Source organism: Trachurus japonicus, unplaced genomic scaffold, assembly GCF_045865225.1.
Source record: "Trachurus japonicus isolate A0001 unplaced genomic scaffold, Traja_1.0 AP029687.1".
NCBI classification, from domain to species: Eukaryota; Metazoa; Chordata; class Actinopteri; order Carangiformes; family Carangidae; genus Trachurus; species Trachurus japonicus.
In genome coordinates, this window is record NW_028219820.1 from 24,942 (window position 1) to 46,197 (window position 21,256).

General features: G+C 37.7%; 1 protein-coding gene across 1 annotated transcript; it reads left to right on the forward strand.

Moving 5' to 3' along the window:
- The first annotated feature begins 17,826 nt into the window (after positions 1 to 17,826).
- On the forward strand, positions 17,827 to 20,499 carry LOC146960991 (complement C1q tumor necrosis factor-related protein 3-like). Its single transcript, XM_085771871.1, has 3 exons — positions 17,827 to 18,132; positions 19,950 to 20,078; positions 20,173 to 20,499. The coding sequence occupies exons 1-3, from the start codon at positions 17,916 to 17,918 to the stop codon at positions 20,448 to 20,450; spliced, it is 624 nt and encodes a 207-aa protein (XP_085627997.1). The 5' UTR covers positions 17,827 to 17,915; the 3' UTR covers positions 20,451 to 20,499.
- Positions 20,500 to 21,256: the final 757 nt, after the last annotated feature.

Here is a 21,256-nt window from a genome sequence, read left to right on the forward strand (position 1 = left end):
AAAGGTATGGAAAGAGTAGCAATGATTTTTTTTAGCATATTATACAAAGAAACAAAAACCAAAACCATAAACATAACCAAAACCCAAACAAAATATATATTTACACAACTGAATTGAAAATAGGGGTTATGTTTTCCCATAATCACACAGAGGTTGTATTTTTTTTAGTTAATTTGTAAATGTCTAATGTTTTTATAGCTTTTCCATCTTTCATACCATGTAATGTTTGAATGTAGTGGAGGATTTCTATTTTAAACTCCTGAATCCTTGGTCTTAACTTTATTAAGTAACAGCCATTATTACAGTTTCCTCCATGGCTCAGTGCTGCTCTCCAGACTGTAGGTTACAGCTCCATGGCGCCATCCTCTGGTACAAACTTCTCACTGACACACTCAACTTCAAACTGGTGTTCTTAAATTGTTAAGAGTTTTTGTTGCTTTGGGTTTGAGGCAGATCAATAATAATTGAATGAATTACACATGATGGGAAAGACACTTGCATGATCTTGAGCCCTTTACTGTGAATATTAAAAAAAAACCAAGTGAAAAGTTGTTTTACTGGGTTGATTTCACATAAAGAATAAAGAAATGAGGATTTTATGATGTCATTACTGATATTTAGGATGCAATTTAACAGACAGGTTCTCATGACATTTTGGCATTTCTAACTTGTCCCTTTCTCTGAGCAGAAAAACAAAACAAAACGACAACAAAAAAACTTATACCTAACACAAATTCAGTACAGCCACTGACCAGTTGCATAAACATGATATCGCCTGTTTAAATAAGATAAATGAATGAGAATCAGGCCATTTGCCCACAGCTGTGGACATTGCATCAGTCTACTCTAATAAATACTGGATGATCAGCACACATTGACATATTTTTCTCAAATTTCCTTAACAACGTTCAGTCGCAAGTAATATTGTTATTTGTCCACTCCTAATACTACTAGCCTACTAGTACTACTACTATTAATAATAATAGGTAGCCTAATGTCATTTCAGTAATACAGTGTGGCCCCCACCCCTCACCCATTGTTACCCTAGCAAAAAAAAACAAAAAAAAGTGAAAAAAAGAAAAAGAGAGAGAAAGAGAAAGGAAAAGTAATGATAAGATAAATACTCATATAAATAACATCTAAAAAAAAAACCTTCATAAATCATTTATCCATTTAACTATATGAAAATTACACATATAACATCAACACACATGTAGATTCATCAAGCAAAACAAAGAAAAAGAAAAAAAGAATCTACAGTAGCAAAAGTAGAGCTGTTAGTTAAAAATATTCACAGATTTTTACAAGCTAAGGTATATTGTCTCCATCCAAACACTACTTTATGGCATCTCTTACATTTTTACAAGCTATTAAGGGCCAAATGGAAAGAGTAGCAATGATTTTATTTTATAGCCAATTATACACATACCCAAAGACACCAAAACCATAACCCAAACAAAATATGTATCTATTTATTTACACAAATGAATTACAGTTTCCTCCATGGCTCAGTGCTGCTCTCCAGACTCTAGGTTACAGCTCCATGGCGCCATCCTCTGGTACAAACTTCTCACTGACACACTCAACTTCAAACTTGTGTTCCTAAATTGTTAAAGAGTTTTTGTTGCTTTGGGTTTGAGGCAGATAAAAAAAAGAATAAATTTGCCTACAAATTATAGGAAAACACACTTGCATGATATTTAGCCCTTACTTTGAGTAAGAAAAAAAACAAAAAAGAAAAATTGAAGATAAGTACTGTTCTCGGTTGATTTCACATAAAGAATAACAAAATGAGGATTTTTTTAAATATCATTACTGAAATTTAGGATGTCATTTGACCCACATGTTCTCATGACATTTTGGCATTTCTAACTTGTTTAATTCATTAAACTATTGGTTTTCATGCTTCTCTAGTCCAAGTCAGTGAACTGGTTTGGAAGGAAGTGACAAGTTATGGGATGTTTCTAAGAACAAAATGCATTAATCTTCATCCTCAGCCTCTATGATATTTCAGAGATCAGCTTCAGACTGACAACAACTGAAAACAAGGTGACAGCAACTACAGCAGAGCTGGAAGCAACGCAAACTGAACTGCAGCTCAAGAAGACAAAAGTGGAGGAACTGGTTAATGGTAAGTCATAAAAATCCCATTGTAGGAACCATTTGCACTTTTATTTTGTTGTTTAAATGTTGGCGGGTTTTATTTTGGTAACTTCCGTTGACACCGGAGGTGCATGATGCACTACGGGTCACGGTGGGTTATTTAAACGTGTACAATCAGCCTACCAGGTGTGCTGGTCGAAAGTGGAGGAACTGATGAATGGTAAGTTGTAAAAAAAATCTCATTAAACGATTGGTTTTCATGCTTTTCTAATCCAAGTGATAGAACTGGTTTCAAGAGTAACAACTGATCAGAAGGAAGTGACAAGTTATGGGGGAAAACTGGATGAGATCCAGACGACATCTGTAGGAATATTGATTAAAACAAAGCAAAACAAAAAAGTTGAGTCCAATGAGTGAAGACAACACACTAATACATATTTTACAGACAATCCTGTATCAATAAAGAATTGTGGACATGACACTTGTTGTTTCAATCTTTTAATCTTGTTTCCATGTTGTGTTTACAGAAAATGTGAAGTACGCATTCACTGCTGGTTTCAACGGTGTAGTGAATATGGGACCATTTAATACTGAAAAAACACTTGTCTATGGAAAAGTCCTCACCAATGTTGGTGGGGCTTATAACCAACATACAGGTAGTGTATACATCACCACATGCTTCATAACATAAACTAACAATGTTGAGTATTGGACAGTGATGATGAGATCTCTGCTTCTTTACTGTTCCAGGTATCTTCACTGCTCCAGTTAAAGGAGTCTACTACTTCAGATTTACTGCCTTCAGCCACATGACACATGGGTGGCCGTGAACTTAAACCATAATAATCAGAGAGTCCTGCACAATGCTGTGCAAAGTGACCCTGGAACTTCAAATACAAATGCATTAGTCCTCCAGATGGAAAAGGGAAGTGTGGTCCATATGACTTTGCACCCACATGCTGTGCTTTTTGAGGATAATGCCTTCCGAAACACCTTCAGTGTTTTCCTGCTGTATCGTCTGTGATTTTAAGTCGGCTACTTTGACACCTTCAAGAAAGGCCTTAAACAAACCATGTCAATGATTCATCAGCATTTGACTGTTGATTTCACTACAATGAAAAGTAATGTGTATTAGTCAATCACAAGGATTACTTTACAATATAAAGGTGTCCATTGACTTCCTGTCCTTTATTATCAGAAACTATAAAATATGTATTAATTCTAAAAAAGGTAATTTACACTGACCATTAGAGTGTGTATAAATGATAATTCATGTGTTGGAGCCTGATGACCAGTCACTTTACTGTGTTAGTTTTGAACGAATTAGAAATTATGGGAAAACACACTTGCATGATCTTGAGCCCTTACCTTGAATATTACAACAACAACAAAAAAGAAAAAATGGCAAGAAGTCCTCCCAACTGACCAATAACCAATTTAAACAAGTGAAAAGTTGTTTTACTGGGTTGATTTTGCATAAAGAATAACAAAAAGGATTTTATTACATCATTACTGATATTTAGGATGTCATTTGACCCACATGTTCTCATGACATTTTGGTATTTCTAACTTGTCCCTTTCTCTAAAAACAATAGCCTACGTCTTTTTTTTTTTTTTTTTTTACAGTAATTTTATTTGTGGACCATGGTAAATGGTAAATGGTAAATGGTCTTGTATTTATATAGTGCTTTACTATACCTGTAACGATACCCAAAGCGCTTTACAGTACATCACATTTACCCATTCACACACACATTCACACACTGATGGCGGAAGCTGCCATGCAAGGCGCGAACCACGACCCATCAGGAGCAAGGTGGGTAAGGTGTCTTGCCCAAGGACACTACGGCAGCAACCGGGACAGAGCGGGATTCGAACCACCAACCCTCTGATCATTGGACGACCCGCTCTACCACCTGAACCACTGCCGCCCCTGGGACCATGGGACACTTGAATTGAAAATAGGGGTTATCTTTTCACATAGTCTAATCAAAGGTTTAGATGTGTAATGTTTTTATAGCTTTTCCATCTTTCATACCATGTAATGTTTGAATGTAGTGGAGGATTTCTATTTTAAACTCCTGAATCCTTGGTCTTAAAGCAGAAGTAAGTGGTCCGGTCGTTTTCGCTAATGCTGCGTTCCAGGCAGGCTTTTGAAATCGTAAATTACAGCTTCAAGTCACAACTTACGACTTTGTAGCGTTTCAGGCAACCCACTCGTGTTTTTCCGACCTGTTTTACCGGTGAAAGTCACTATAACGGCCACTCGTAACTTCCGACCGGTGAACTCGTACCAGATCGAACTGGTACCACTTCACGGTCGGAAAAAAACGAGTTTCCTTGAACGCACCATAACAGTCCTCGTCCCTACGTCGCCACATTCACGGCGTCCCTTGGCTGCACACACAGCCCTGCATGCCGTTCTCTCTCCTCATTGGATAAAAACTGTAGGATACGATAAATGTTTTCTCCTCGGCTCAGAGCAGAGCAGAGGGACTGAGAGACCCGTGTTTCGGTCCAAACACTCTATAGAAGTGATTGCTGTCGGAAGATATAACTATTTAAGACTTATATTAACACAAAAATATTGCTTACTTCTGCTTTAACTTAAGAAACAGCCATTATTACAGTTTCCTCCATGGCTCAGTGCTGCTCTCCAGACTGTAGGTTACAGCTCCATGGCGCCATCCTCTGGTACAAACTTCTCACTGACACACTCAACTTCAAACTGGTGTTCTTAAATTGTTAAAGAGTTTTTGTTGCTTTGGGTTTGAGGCAGATCAATAATAATTGAATGAATTACACATTATGGGAAAGACACTTGCATGATCTTGAGCCCTTTACTGTGAATATTAAAAAAAAAAAAACAAGTGAAAAGTTGTTTTACTGGGTTGATTTCACATAAAGAATAAAGAAATGAGGATTTTATGATGTCATTACTGATATTTAGGATGCAATTTAACAGACACGTTCTCATGACATTTTGGCATTTCTAACTTGTCCCTTTCTCTGAACAGAAAAACAAAACAAAACGACAACATAAAAACTTATACCTAACACGAATTCAGTACAGCCACTGACCAGTTGCATAAACATGATATCGCCTGTTTAAATAAGATAAATGAATGTGAATCAGGCCATTTGCCCACAGCTGTGGACATTGCATCAGTCTACTCTAATAAATACTGGATGGTCAGCACACATTAACATATTTTTCTCAAATTTCCTTAACATCGTTCAATCGCAAGTAATATTGTTATTTGTCCACTCCTAATACTACTAGCCTACTACTACTACTACTACTATTAATAATAATAGTTTGCCTAATGTCATTTCAGTAATACAGTGTGGCCCCCACCCCCCACCCATTGTTACCCTAGCAAAAAAAATGAATTACCAAAAAAATAATATAAAAAGAAAAGTGAAAAAAAGAAAAAGAGAGTGAAAGAGAAAGGAAAAGTAATAATAAGATAAATAATCATATAAATAACATCTAAAAAAAACCTTCATAAACCATTTAACTATATGAAAATTACACATATAACATCAACACACATGTAGATTCATCAAGCAAAACAAAGAAAAAGAAAAAAGGAATCCACAGTAGCAAAAGTAGAGCTGTTAGTTAAAAATATTAACAGATTTTTACAAGCTAAGGTATATTGTCTCCATGCAAACACTACTTTATGGCATCTCTTACATTTTTACAAGCTATTAAGGGCCAAATGTATGGAAAGAGTAGCAATGATTTTATTTTATAGCCAATTATACACATACCCAAAGACACCAAAACCAAATTAATTGAAAATAGGGGTTATCTTTTCCCATAATCAGAGGTTTTATTTCGTGATTTGTAAATGTCTAATGTTTTTATAGCTTTTCCATCTTTCATACCATGTAATGTTTGAATGTGGTGGAGGATTTCTATTTTAAACTCCTGAATCCTTGGTCTTAACTTAAGTAACAGCCATTATTACAGTTTCCTCCATGGCTCAGTGCTGCTCTCCAGACTGTAGGTTACAGCTCCATGGCGCCATCCTCTGGTGCAAACTTCTCACTGACACACTCAACTTCAAACTGGTGTTCTTAAATTGTTAAGAGTTTTTGTTGCTTTGGGTTTGAGGCAGATCAATAATAATTGAATGAATTACACATGATGGGAAAGACACTTGCATGATCTTGAGCCCTTTACTGTGAATATTAAAAAAAGAAAAAGTGGAGAGAAGTCCTCCCAACTGACCAATAACCCATTTAAACAAGTGAAAAGTTGTTTTACTGGGTTGATTTCACATTAAGAATTAATAAATTAGGATTTTATTATATCATTACTGATTTGTCCCTTTCTTTAAAAACAAAACTTTTCCATAACACATTGAGTGTCCAGCCACTGACCAGCTCCATAAACATGATATCACCTGTTTAAATAAGATAAATAATGATACTAATGAGAATCAGGCCATTTGCCCACAGCTGTGGACATTGCATCAGTCTACCTTCATAAATACTGGATGGTCAGTAGCAGCCACCTTCTTTCAGAGTTTGTGCTCCTGTGATCAGTGGGAGTAGCTACATCCACACTAAATCTTGTTGAGTTGATTTTCCTAGCAGGGGTTTCTAGAGGTTTTCCAATGGGGGGTCCTGTGCTGGTGGTGTTGCTCCTCTGTCTGTCTGGGACATGGGCTCAGGCAGAAAGTGGAGGAGCTGACAATGTTAGCGCTGATATCTGGGCTGAGCTCAGAGCTCTGAGAGACATGGTGGTGGAGCAGAAGGTGGAACTGAAGTTTACCAAGGCTGAACTTCAAACCCAGAAAGATAAAGTGGCCGTTCTTGAGAAGGAGAAATCAGGTACAGTACTGTGCTAAAGTTTTATTAGGCACTTTGTTGTTTAGATTCCAGAAATTGTTAAAAATTGTAACTATTTTAATTCACAAGAAAAACACTGAGTCCTGCAACGGAGGATTGTTGGATTGTAGTCAAATCAACCGGAACACACAATAACTCATTTTAACCTTTGTCTTCTTTAACCTTCTTGTGTTAGCTTTCTGCTACCGAGTTTTTATTGTTTTATTCTGTTTAAATAGAGGTTACTGACAAAGTCAAAAGCCTTGATGCAATAAACAAATGTATGTGGTAGCCTACTTTTATGCAGTAAAAACCTAAAAACTGTTTTATAATGAAGCCAGAAAGGTATTATGAAGAAGTTGTGAAGTGTTACTTTCAACTGTGTTATTTCAAAGTATTTCATATTTCAGAGATCAGCTCCAGACTGACAGTGACTGAAAACAAACTCACTGTAACTGAAAACAAGGTGACTGCAAATGAAATCAAGGTTGCAATAAATGAAAACAAGTTGACAGCAACTACAGCAGAGCTGGAAGCAACGAAAACTGAACTGCAGCTCCAGAAGACAAAAGTGGAGGAACTCATTGTAAGAACTGTTGGTAAGTATTTAAAAATGCCATTAAAAACCTAATCAGAGTAATTCATTAAACTATTGGTTTTTCATGCTTTTCTAATCCAAATGATAGAACTGGTTTATAGAGTAACAACTGACGAAGTGACAAGTTATAGGGGCAAAACTAGATGTTTCTAAGAACAAACTGCATTAATGTTCATCCTCAGCCTCTATGATATTTCAGAGATCAGCCTCAGACTGACAACAACTGAAAACAAGGTGACAGCAACTACAGCAGAGCTGGAAGCAACGAAAACTGAACTGGAGCTCCAGAAGACACAAGTGGAGGAACTGATGAATGGTAAGTAAGTAACAGAACCACAACAGAAGTACATGTAGTGGACTGAAGACCATAACTACAGACAATCCTGCTGAAACAAAACAACTATTGGTTTTCATGCTTTTCTAGTCCAAGTGATAGAACTGGTTTCTAGAGTAACAACTGATCAGAAGAAAGTGAAGGACTGGATGTTTCTAAGAACAAACTGGATGAGATCCAGATGACATCTGCAGGAATATTGATAAAAACCAGAAGTACATGCAGTGGACTGTAGACCACATCCTACCATATTTTAACTACAGAATATCCTGCTTAAACAAACAAACAAACAAACAAAAAAATGCATAGACTACATCTTCATCCTCAGCCTCTATGATATTTCAGAGATCAGCCTCAGACTGACAACAACTGAAAACAAGGTGACAGCAACTACAGCAGAGCTGGAAGCAACGAAAACTGAACTGGAGCTGCAGAAGATAAAAGTGGAGGAACTGATGAATGGTAAGTCATAAAAATCCTATTATTAGTAGGAAAAATCTAAGAAAATGTGACAGTTGAGGTTCCTGTCACTATGCCTCCAATTGATCATGTGCCCTGGCTACTTGACCAAGGGGATGTCCCTTTGGGTGACTGGCAAGCGCGCATGACTCTTACCCGGGAGGTGTGGGTTCAATCCCTGCTCGGGCCCTCTTCACCTTGCCACAAAAAGGAATGAATTAAACTATTGGTTTTCATGCTTTTCTAGTCCAAGTGATAGAACTGGTTTCTAGAGTAACAACTGATCAGAAGGAAGTGAAGGACTGGATGTTTCTTAGAACAAACTGGATGAGATCCAGACGACATTTGCAGGAATATTGATAAAAACAAAAACAAAACTGAAGTACATGTTGTCAAATGCAGTGGAGTCCAATGACTGAAGACCATCCTCATACATATTTTACATATTTGACAATCGTGTTTAAACAAAAAATACATTAATCAATAAAGAATTGTGGACATGACACTTGTTTCAATCTTTAAAAAGTGAATCTTGTTTCCATGTTGTGTTTTACAGAAAATGTCAAGTACGCATTCACTGCTGGTTTCGATGTCTCAGGGTATATTGGACCGTACAATACTGAAAAAACACTTGTCTTTGGAAAAGTACTCACCAATGTTGGTGGGGCTTATAACCCACATACAGGTAGTGTATACATCACCACATGCTTCATAGCATAAACTGACAATGTTGAGTATTGGACAGTGATGATGAGATCTCTGCTTCTTTACTGTTCCAGGTATCTTCACTGCTCCAGTTAAAGGAGTCTACTACTTCAGATTTTCTGCCTACACCGACCAAAATGGAAAATGCACAGGAGTCCTCTTATACCATAATAATCAGAGAGTCCAGCAAAGTTATGAGACCAGTAACCCTTATGCTTCACTTGCAAATGCATTAATTCTCCAGATGGAAAAGGGAAGTGTGGTCTATCTGACTTTGTACACAGGCTGTACGGTTTATGATTTTAAAGAGTACCGGAACAGCTTCAGTGGTTTCCTGCTGTATCGTCTGTGATTTTAAGTCGGCTACTTTGACACCTTCAAGAAAGGCCTTAAACAAACCATGTCAATGATTCATCAACATTTGACTGTTGATTTCACTACAATGAGAAGTAATGTGTATTAGTCAATCACAAGGCTTATTTTGCAATATAAAGGTGTCCATTAAAATACATTCATACTTAATGACTTCCTGTACTTTTACTGTCCTTTATTATCAGAAACTATAAAATATTAACTGCAATATTCTAAAAACGTAATCAACACTGAGCATTAGTGTGTGTATAAATACAGGCTCTGTCTCACACAACCCTCAACTACTAGGACACCACAGAGTTACTATGCGTCACATTTTCAAAGAGTGATACCTGTTGTATTTTTCAGAAATACCAAATATTTCTGAAAAAAGATTATCTTAACAAAGACACATTTTACAATATATATATATATATATATATATATATATATAATATATATATATATATATATATATATATATATATATATATATTATATATATTATATATATATATATATATATTTACATATATATATATATATATATATATATTTTTTATTGTAATTTTATTTGTGGACCATGGGACACTTGAATTGAAAATAGGGGTTATCTTTTCACATAGTCTAATCAGAGGTTTAGATAATGTCTAATGTTTTCAGCTCAAGCAGGATTTCAATGTTTTCTTAACATTTGTACTGCTTTTTACCTTTAAAAGACATTCATTTCATACTACAAGTTATATGTTTCAGCTTTAGCATTAGCCTCAGCCTTTTTCAACATTGCTTTAGCGGTTTCTTCAGCTATTTAGCATTGATTCAACAATTTCTTCAGCTATTTAGCATTGCTTCAGCAATAGCGTTCAGCTGCTTTCAGCATTCACATGCATTTTCTGCAGGAAATGCTATCTTTTTCTAGTTTTATTTGTGGACCATGGGACACTTTAATTGAAAATAGGGGTTATCTTTTCACATAGTCTAATCAGAGGTTTAGATGTCTAATGTTTTTATAGCTTTTCCATCTTTCATACCATGTAATGTTTGAATGTAGTGGAGGATTTCTATTTTAAACTCCTGAATCCTTGGTCTTAAAGCAGAAGTAAGTGATATATTTGTGTTAATATAAGTCTTAAATAGTTATATCTTCCGACAGCAATCACTTACATAGAGTGTTTGGACTGAAACACGGGTCTGTCAGTCACTCTGTTCTGCTCTGAGCCGAGGAGAAAACATTTATCGTATCCTACAGTTTTTATCCAATGAGGAGAGAGAACGGCATGCAGGGCTGTGTGTGCAGCCAAGGAACGCCGTGAATGTGGTGACGTAGGGACGAGGACTGTTATGGTGCGTTCAAGGAAACTCGTATTTTTCCGACCGTGAAGTGGTACCAGTTCGATCTGGTACGAGTTCACCGGTTGGAAGTTACGAGTGGCCGTTATAGTGACTTTCACCGGTAAAACAAGTCGGAAAAACACGAGTGGGTTGCCTGGAACGCTACAAAGTCGTAAGTTGTGACTTGAAGCTGTAATTTACGATTTCAAAAGCCTGCCTGGAACGCAGCATTAGCGAAAACGACCGGACCACTTACTTCTGCTTTAACTTAAGTAACAGCCATTATTACAGTTTCCTCCATGGCTCAGTGCTGCTCTCCAGACTGTAGGTTACAGCTCCATGGCGCCATCCTCTGGTACAAACTTCTCACTGACACACTCAACTTCAAACTTGTGTTCTGAAATTGTTAGAGTCTCTGATAAAAAAAAGAATGAATTTGCCTACAACTGGAAAAAACACTTGCATGATATGTATCCCTTACTTTCATTATTTAAAAAAAGAAAAAAGAAAAATTGAAGAGAAGTAGGCTACTGTTGTTTTTCTCGGTTGATTTCACATAAAGAATAACAAAAAGAGGATTTTATTATATCATTACTGATGTTTAGGATGCAATTTGACCGACATGTTCTCATGGCATTTTGGCATTTCTAACTTGTCCCTTTCTTTAAAAACAAACCTTTTACATAACACATTGAGTGTCCAGCCACTGACCAGCTCCATAAACATGATATCACCTGTTTAAATAAGATAAATAATGATACTAATGAGAATCAGGCCATTTGCCCACAGCTGTGGACATTGCATCAGTCTACCTTCATAAATACTGGATGGTCAGGAGCAGCCACCTTCTTTCAGAGTTTGTGCTCCTGTGATCAGTGGGAGTAGCTACATCCACACTAAATCTTGTTGAGTTGATTTTCCTAGCAGGGGTTTCTAGAGGTTTTCCAATGGGGGGTCCTGTGCTGGTGGTGTTGCTCCTCTGTCTGTCTGGGACATGGGCTCAGGCAGAAAGTGGAGGAGCTGACAATGTTAGCGCTGATATCTGGGCTGAGCTCAGAGCTCTGAGAGACATGGTGGTGGAGCAGAAGGTGGAACTGAAGTTTACCAAGGCTGAACTTCAAACCCAGAAAGATAAAGTGGCCGTTCTTGAGAAGGAGAAATCAGGTACAGTACTGTGCTAAAGTTTTATTAGGCACTTTGTTGTTTAGATTCCAGAAATTGTCAAAAATTTTAACTATTTTAATTCACAAGAAGAACACTGAGTCCTGCAACAGAGGACTGTTGGATTGTAGTCAAATCAACAGGAACACACAATAACCAGCCAGAAAAGTATTAATGAAGAAGTTGTGAAATGCTACTTTCAACAGTGTTATTTCAAAGAACTTCATCCTCTATGATATTTCAGAGATCAGCTTCAGACTGACAGCAACTGAAAACAAGGTGACAGCAACTACAGCAGAACTGGAAGCAACGAAAACTGAACTGGAGCTGCAGAAGACAAAAGTGGAGGAACTGATGAATGGTAAGTCATAAAAATCCTGCTGTAGAAAAATCTAAGAGTAATTAATTAATTCACAAGAAAAACACTGAGTCCTGCAACAGAGGACTGTTGGATTGTAGTAAATCAACAGGAACACACAATAACCAGCCAGAAAAGTATCAATGAAGAAGAAGTCATGAAATTCTATGAATTGGCCTTCTTCCCGTCCCAATGATTGGAGGAAGGTCACGGCTGCTCGTCTTTAAGGTGTTCGGACGCGTGCATGTGCGATTAAACAAAACGAGGTTCCAAATAGTAAAAACAACATTTATTAAACAGCACAATACCTCTTGCGTGTAGTGACAGGCAGGACACGAAACGACATGACACGTTCAAAAACGGTGTGCCTTGGACCAGCAACACCTGGCTGGCACTGACTGTCCTAGGTTTAAATCACCCCGTGACCCGGAAGTGCGTGACGCCACTTCCGGTTTCAACGGAGGTTACAAAATAAAACATGTCACATACTAAACACCACAGTAAAGGTTCAAATGGCTCCTACATTCTACTTTCAACAGTGTTATTTCAAAGAACTTCATCCTCTTTGATATTTCAGAGATCAGCTTCAGACTGACAGCAAATGAAATCAAGGTTGCAATAAATGAAAACAAGGTGACAGCAACTACAGCAGAGCTGGAAGCCACCAAAACTGAACTGGAGCTCCAGAAGACAAAAGTGGAGGAACTGATGAATGGTAAGTCATAAAAATCCCATTAAAAATCTAACCAGAGAAATTTGTTAAACTATTGGTTTTCATGATTTTCTAGTCCAAGTCAGTGAACTGGTTTGGAAGGAAGTGACAAGTTATGGGAAAAACTGGATGTTTCCATAAGAACAAACTGCATTAATCTTCATCCTCAGCCTCTATGATATTTCAGAGATCAGCTTCAGACTGACAACAACTGAAAACAAGGTGACAGCAACTACAGCAGAGCTGGAAGCAACGAAAACTGAACTGGAGCTCGAGAAGACAAAAGTGGAGGAACTGATTAATGGTAAGTCATAAAAAATCTCGTTATTAGAATAAAAAAAAATCTAAGAAGAGTAATTCATTAAACTATTGGTTTTCATGCTTTTCTAGTCAAAGTGATAGAACTGGTTTCTAGAGTAACAACTGATCAGAAGGAAGTGAAGGACTGGATGTTTCTAAGAACAAACTGGATGAGATCCAGACGACATTTGCAGGAATATTGATAAAAACAAAACAGAAGTACATGCAGTGGAGTCCAATGACTGAAGACCATCCTCATACATAATTTACATATTTTACAGACAACCCTGCTTAAACAAAAAATACATTAATCAATAAAGAATTGTGGACATGACACTTGTTGTTTCGATCTTTAAAAAGGGAATCTTGTTTCCATGTTGTGTTTTACAGAAAATGTGAAGTACGCATTCACTGCTGGTTTAGAGGGCACAGTGTATATTGGACCGTACGGTACTGAAAAAACTCTTGTCTACAGAAGAGTACTCACCAATGTTGGTGGGGCTTATAACCCACATACAGGTAGTGTATACATCACCACATGCTTCATAACATAAACTGACAATGTTGAGTATTGGACAGTGATGATGAGATCTCTGCTTCTTTACTGTTCCAGGTATCTTCACTGCTCCAGTTAAAGGAGTCTACTACATCAGATTTACTGCCTTCAACAACGAAAATGGAAAATGCCTGGGAGTCAAATTATACCATGATGATCAGTGGGTCCAGCAAAGTTATGAGACCAGTGATCCTGATGCTTCACATGGAAATGCATTAATTCTCCAGATGGACAAGGGAAGTGTGGTCTATATCACTTTGCAGTCAGGCTGTGTGGTTTATGATGCTGATGTCTATCTGACCAGCTTCAGTGGTTTCCTGCTGTATCGTCTGTGATTTTAAGTCGGCTACTTTGACACCTTCAAGAAACAAACCATGTCAATGATTCATCAACATTTGACTGTTGATTTCACTACAATGAAAAGTAATGTGTATTAGTCAATAACGCTTATTTTTCAATATAAAGTTATCCCTTAATTAACGTTAGTTAGTACATTATTAAGCATGAATATATAAACTAATGTGTTAACTAACGCTGAGTAATGCATACATAATGATAACTAATTACATTATTCAACTTTTAATTTATTAAGTAACTTTGAGTAGTAAACATTAATTAACTGCTTAGTAATTAGTCTAGTACGAAGAGGGGGGTATCATGCACCCCCCGGAAATATACTTCTAACCAGTGTTTCTAGATTGGAAAAAATGTGTAGAAAATGATGAGCTATGTTAAAAAGTTGTCAGAATGTCCCATGTATCATTTTTATGCAAATTAGTGCCGCCATTATCGAAAAAACCTAATTTCACTATATCTCAGCCAATATTGCAGATATCTGAACAAATAAGGTGTCTAGACCCATGTTTTGGGGGTCAGAGATCACAATAAAACTATTCATAAAGTGATCACATGTTGGTGGCATGCTTGTAAGCAAACCTAACCCTTTTACCAATTACAAGACGCCAATATTGGAGATACCAAATAAGGTGTCTAGACAGAGGTTGTTGTGTGTTTAACCAAGGTTTATTTGGATCAAACATCATAATAGAACTCTTGTTGATGTGACCACTCTTCTCTTTCCCATGCCAGATAAACAGTCAAGTAAATGGTTCTCCACTATGCATCACTCATCATCGTTTTCACTGAAATCATCAAAGTTAAACTCATCCTCTCCTTCCTCTTTCTCCTCCTCTTCCTGTTCATGCTCTCCAGTGTCATGGGGATCAACCAGTGAAGTTGGTAGGATAGGACCACAGGACCACACCGGTTTCAACACTCCTTCATCAGTCTTCATCCATCCCTGCCCCTCATCATAGGGTTTTGGTTTTTCCAGAATAGGTTCATCAGCTCGCTAGTACAAGGCGACGCGGTAGTTCACACGTCAGGCATGTGGCTTCAGAGCAGAGTGGCACAGAGGAAGGTGAGCCAGGTCAACCTTAGACTTGCAAGTGAGTTTCTTGTCCTCCCCCACCATGTTGCGGAGCAACTTGGCACGGACAACATCCACTGAAGACTCACAACTCTGTCCAGACATCAGACTGGTGAATTGCTCCAACTGCCTCAGCACCTCAGGCTTGACACTCTAGCAGTCACTGAGTTGACTGAATACGTGAAACCTGTGATTCTTCTTCAAGGGCCCCACCTTCCTTCTCCCTTTGATGGCACTGGTACAGTCTTCTCCACTGAACACATAGAACCCAAGAAGAGTGGTGCGGTGGTCTTCTCCCAGGGATTCTGCAATACTACTACTGCCTGGCTTCTGGTGCACCTGTCCCCACTGATGTTGAGATGGACGTGTTACAGTACGAGCAGAAGCTGTGGGCAAGGCTGCTACAGCTGACTTCATCAGACCCCTACAGTGTGAAGATCCAGGAAGCTTCTCAACATCTCTGAGCTTGCAGAATCCCTGGGAGAAGACTACCGCACCACTCTTCTTGTATTGGGTTCTATGTGTTCATATCAGTGGAGAAGACTGTACCAGTGCCATGTATATATTTTTGGCTTTTTCATGCCTTTATTTGACAGTACAGTTGAGAGAGACAGGAAATAGGGAGGCAGAGAGGGGGGGAATGACATGCAGGAAAGGGCCGTCAGATGTGGGATTCAAACCAGGGCCGCCTGCACGAGGACTATAGCCTCAATATATGGGGCGCCTGCTTAACCCACTGCGCCACTCGACGCCCCGGAAGGTGGGGCCCTTGAAGAAGAATCCCCGATTTCACGTATTCAGTCAACTCAGTGACTGCTAGAGTGTCAAGCCTGAGATGCTGAGGCAGTTGGAGCAATTCACCAGTCTGATGTCTGGACAGAGTTGTGAGTCTTCAGTGGATGTTGTCCGTGCCAAGTTGCTCCGCAACATGGTGGGGGAGGACAGGAAACTCACTTGCAAGTCTAAGGTTGACCTGGCTCACCTTCCTCCGTGCCACTCTGCTCTGAAGCCACATGCCTGACGTGTGAACTACCATGTCGCCTTGTACTAGCGAGCTGATGAACCTATTCTGGAAAAACCAAAACCCTATGATGAGGGGCAGGGATGGATGAAGACTGATGAAGGAGTGTTGAAACCGGTGTGGTCCTTTGGTCCTATAGTACCAACTTCACTGGTTGATCCCCATGACACTGGAGAGCATGAACAGGAAGAGGAGGAGAAAGAGGAAGGAGAGGATGAGTTTAACTTTGAAGATTTCAGTGAAAACGATGATGAGTGATGCATAGTGGAGAACCATTTACTTGACTGTTTATCTGGCATGGGAAAGAGAAGAGTGGTCACATCAACAAGAGTTCTATTATGATGTTTGATCCAAATAAACCTTGGTTAAACACACAACAACCTCTGTCTAGACACCTTATTTGGTATCTCCAATATTGGCGTCTTGTAATTGGTAAAAGGGTTAGGTTTGCTTACAAGCATGCCACCAACATGTGATCACTTTATGAATAGTTTTATTGTGATCTCTGACCCCCAAAACATGGGTCTAGACACCTTATTTGTTCAGATATCTGCAATATTGGCTGAGATATAGTGAAATTAGGTTTTTTCGATAATGGCGGCACTAATTTGCATAAAAATGATACACGGGACATTCTGACAACATTTTAACATAGCTCATCATTTTCTACACATTTTTTCCAATCTAGAAACACTGGTTAGAAGTATATTTCCGGGGGGTGCATGATACCCCCCTCTTCGTACTAGACTAAATAGGCTACATTAATTAATGTGTTTCCTAACCCTAAGTGATACATAATAATGATTGTTTATATATCTTTAAACAGTTAATTAATGCTTAATAATGTACTAACTAACGTTAATTAAGGGACCCTTATTGTAAAGTGTTACCAATTGGATTTATATGACTTTCTGTACTTTTTATTATCAGAAACTATAAAATATTAACTGCAATAAAAAGGTCATTAACACTGAGCATTAGAGTGTGTATAAATACAGGCTCTGTCTCACACAACCCTCAATAATTCATAGGAGCCTGATGACAAGGTGACGGACTGACCAGTCACTTTACTGTGTTTGTTTTGAACAAATTACAAATGATTGAAAAACACACTTGCATGATCTTGAGCCCTTACCTTGAATATTACAACAACAACAACAAAAACAACAACAGAATAGAAAAAATAAAAAAAAATGGAGAGAAGTCCTCCCAACTGGCCAATAACCAATTGAACCAAGTGAAAAGTTGTTTTACTGGGTTGATTTCACAAAGAATAACAAAAAGATGATTTTATTATAACATTGATATTTAGGATTTCATTTGACCCGCATGTTCTCATGACATTTTGGTATTTCTAACTTGTCCCTTTCTTTAAAAACAAAACTTTTAAATAACACATTGAGTGTCCAGCCACTGACCAGCTCCATAAACATGATATCACCTGTTTAAATAAGATAAATAATGATACTAATGAGAATCAGGCCATTTGCCCACAGCTGTGGACATTGCATCAGTCTACCTTCATAAATACTGGATGGTCAGTAGCAGCCACCTTCTTTCAGAGTTTGTGCTCCTGTGATCAGTGGGAGTAGCTACATCCACACTAAATCTTGTTGAGTTGATTTTCCTAGCAGGGGTTTCTAGAGGTTTTCCAATGGGGGGTCCTGTGCTGGTGGTGTTGCTCCTCTGTCTGTCTGGGACATGGGCTCAGGCAGAAAGTGGAGGAGCTGACAATGTTAGCGCTGATATCTGGGCTGAGCTCAGAGCTCTGAGAGACATGGTGGTGGAGCAGAAGGTGGAACTGAAGTGCACCAAGGCTGAACTTCAAACCCAGAAAGATAAAGTGGCCGTTCTTGAGAAGGAGAAATCAGGTACAGTACTGTGCTAAAGTTTTATGAGGCACTTTGTTGTTTAGATTCCAGAAATTGTCAAAAATTTTAACTATTTTACTTCACAAGAAGAACACTGAGTCCTGCAACAGAGGACTGTTGGGTTGTAGTCAAATCAACAGGAACACACAATAACCAGCCAGAAAAGTATTATAATGAAGAAGAAGTTGTGAAATACTTCTTTCAACAGTGTTATTTCAAAGAACTTCATCCTCTATGATATTTCAGAGATCAGCTGCAGCTCCAGAAGACAAAAGTGGAGGAACTGATTGTAAGAACTGTTGGTAAGTAATAAAAATTCCATTAAAAATCTAAACAGAGTATCATTAAACTATTGGTTTTTCATGCTTTTCTAATCCAAATGATAGAACTGGCTTCTAGAGTAACAACTGACGAAGTGACAAGTTACAGGGGCAAAACTGAATGTTTCTAAGAACAAACTGCATTAATCTTCATCCTCAGCCTCTATGATATTTCAGAGATCAGCCTCAGACTGACAGCAACTGAAAACAAGGTGACAGCAACTACAGCAGAGCTGGAAGCAACGAAAACTGAACTGGAGCTCCAGAAGACAAAAGTGGAGGAACTGATGAATGGTGAGTCATAAAAATCTTGTTATAGAAAAATCTGAGAGTAATTCATTAATTCACAAGAAGAACACTGAGTCCTGCAACAGAGGACTGTTGGATTGTTGTCAAATCAACAGGAACACACAATAACTTATTTTAACATATTTTAACCTTCGTCTTCTTTAACCTTCTTGTGTTAGCTTTCTGCTACCGAGTTTTTATTGTTTTGTTTTGTTTAAATAGAGGTTACTGACAAAGTCAAAAGCCTTGATGCAATAAACAAATGTATGTGGTAGTCTACTTTTATGCATTAAAAACCTAAAAACAGTTTTATAATGAAGCCAGAAAGGTATTATGAAGAAGTTGTGAAGTGTTACTTTCAACGGTGTTATTTCAAAGTATTTCATATTTCAGAGATCAGCTGCAGACTGACAGTGACTGAAAACAAGGTGACTGCAAATGAAATCAAGGTTGCAATAAATGAAAACAAGGTGACAGCAACTACAGCAGAGCTGGAAGCAACGAAAACTGAACTGGAGCTCCAGAAGACAAAAGTGGAGGAACTGATTAATGGTAAGCAACTAAAGATCCCATTAAAAATCTTAACAGAGTAATTCATTTAACTATGTGTTTTCATGATTTTTTAAATCCAAGTGATAGAACTGGTTTGGAAGGAAGTCAGAAGTTATAGGAAAAACTGGTTGTTTCTATAAGAACAAACTGCATTAATCTTCATCCTCAGCCTCTATGATATTTCAGAGATCAGCCTCAGACTGACAGCAACTGAAAACAAGGTGACAGCAACTACAGCAGAGCTGGAAGCAACGAAAACTGAACTGGAGCTGCAGAAGACAAAAGTGGAGGAACTGATTAATGGTAAGTCATAAAAAATCTTGTTATTAGAATAAAAAAAATCTAAAAAGTGTAATTCATTAAACTATTGGTTTTCATGCTTTTCTAGTCCAAGTGATAGAACTGGTTTCTAGAGTAACAACTGATCAGAAGGAAGTGAAGGACTGGATGTTTCTAAGAACAATCTGGTTGAGATCCAGACGACATTTGCAGGAATATTGATTAAAACAAAACAAAACAAAAAAGTTGAGTCAAATGAGTGAAGACAACACCCTAATACATATTTTACAGACAACCCTGTATCAATAACGAATTGTGGACATGACATTTGTTGTTTCAATCTTTAAAAAGATCTTGTTTCCATGTTGTGTTTTACAGAAAATGTGAAGTACGCATTCACTGCTGGTTTGGATCTCTCAGGAAATATTGGACCATTTAATACTGAAAAAACACTTGTCTACGGAAAAGTACTCACCAATGTTGGTGGGGCTTATAACCCACATACAGGTAGTGTATACATCACCACATGCTTCATAACATAAACTGACAATGTTGAGTATTGGACAGTGATGATGAGATCTCTGCTTCTTTACTGTTCCAGGTATCTTCACTGCTCCAGTTAAAGGGGTCTACTACTTCAGGTTTACTGCCTTCACCGATATACATGAGAAATGGATGGGAGTCAGCTTATACCATAATAATCAGATAGTCCTGTATAATTCTGAGCTGAGTACCCATCATGCTTTACTTGCAAATGCATTAATTCTCCAGATGGAAAAGGGAAGTGTGGTCTATATGACTCTCCACCCAGACGCTGTGCTCTATGATTTTAATAACTATCGAAACAGCTTCAGTGGTTTCCTGCTGTATCGTCTGTGATTTTAAGTCGGCTACTCTGACACCTTCAAGAAAGGCCTTAAACAAACCATGTCAATTGATTTAAAAGACTTTATAAGAACAACATAATTTCTCGTTACAGAATGGAAAATTTTGTTCAATGATTTTTTGGGTTATGTGGTGTGTACTAGTCTTTATTTTGTTGTGATCAGAAAACTAATAGTACTGATTAATTTCAAATGTATGTGATCTGATCCTTTTGTATTAATGCGTATAATATTGTAATTTTTTTAAGATAAAAGGGGTAGGGGTATATAAGCTTTGGCTTCAACCTACACCCTTTCGGTTGCTTGATATACTGAAATAAATAAAAATTCATTCATTCATTCATTCATTCATTCATTCATTCATATAAAGGTGTCCATTAAATTACATTCATACCTAATGACTTCCTGTCCTTTATTATTAGAAACTATAAAATATGCATTAATTCTAAAAAAGGTCATTAACACTGAGTATTAGAGTGTGTATAAATACAGACAACCCTCAATAATTCATATAGAGGAGCCTGATGACAAGGTGACGGACTGACCAGTCACTTTACTGTGTTTGTTTTGAACGAATTACAAATTATGGGAAAACACTCTTGCATGATCTTGAGCCCTTACCTTGAATATTACAACAACAAAAAAAAGAAAAAATGGCAAGAAGTCCTCCAAACTGACCAATAAACAATTTAACCAAGTGATAAGTTGTTTTACTGGGTTGATTTTGCATAAAGAATAACAAAAAGAGGATTTTATTATATCATTACTACGATATTTAGGATGTCATTTGACCCACATGTT

Excerpts from the sequence above, each read along its gene's own strand:
- LOC146960991 (XM_085771871.1), top strand. The coding sequence starts at position 17,916 with ATGGGGGGTCCTGTGCTGGTGGTGTTGCTCCTCTGTCTGTCTGGGACA. Across the intron at positions 18,133-19,949 it reads TCTTGAGAAGGAGAAATCAG|AAAATGTGAAGTACGCATTC; the intron begins GTACAGTACTGT and ends TGTGTTTTACAG. Across the intron at positions 20,079-20,172 it reads GGCTTATAACCCACATACAG|GTATCTTCACTGCTCCAGTT; the intron begins GTAGTGTATACA and ends TTACTGTTCCAG.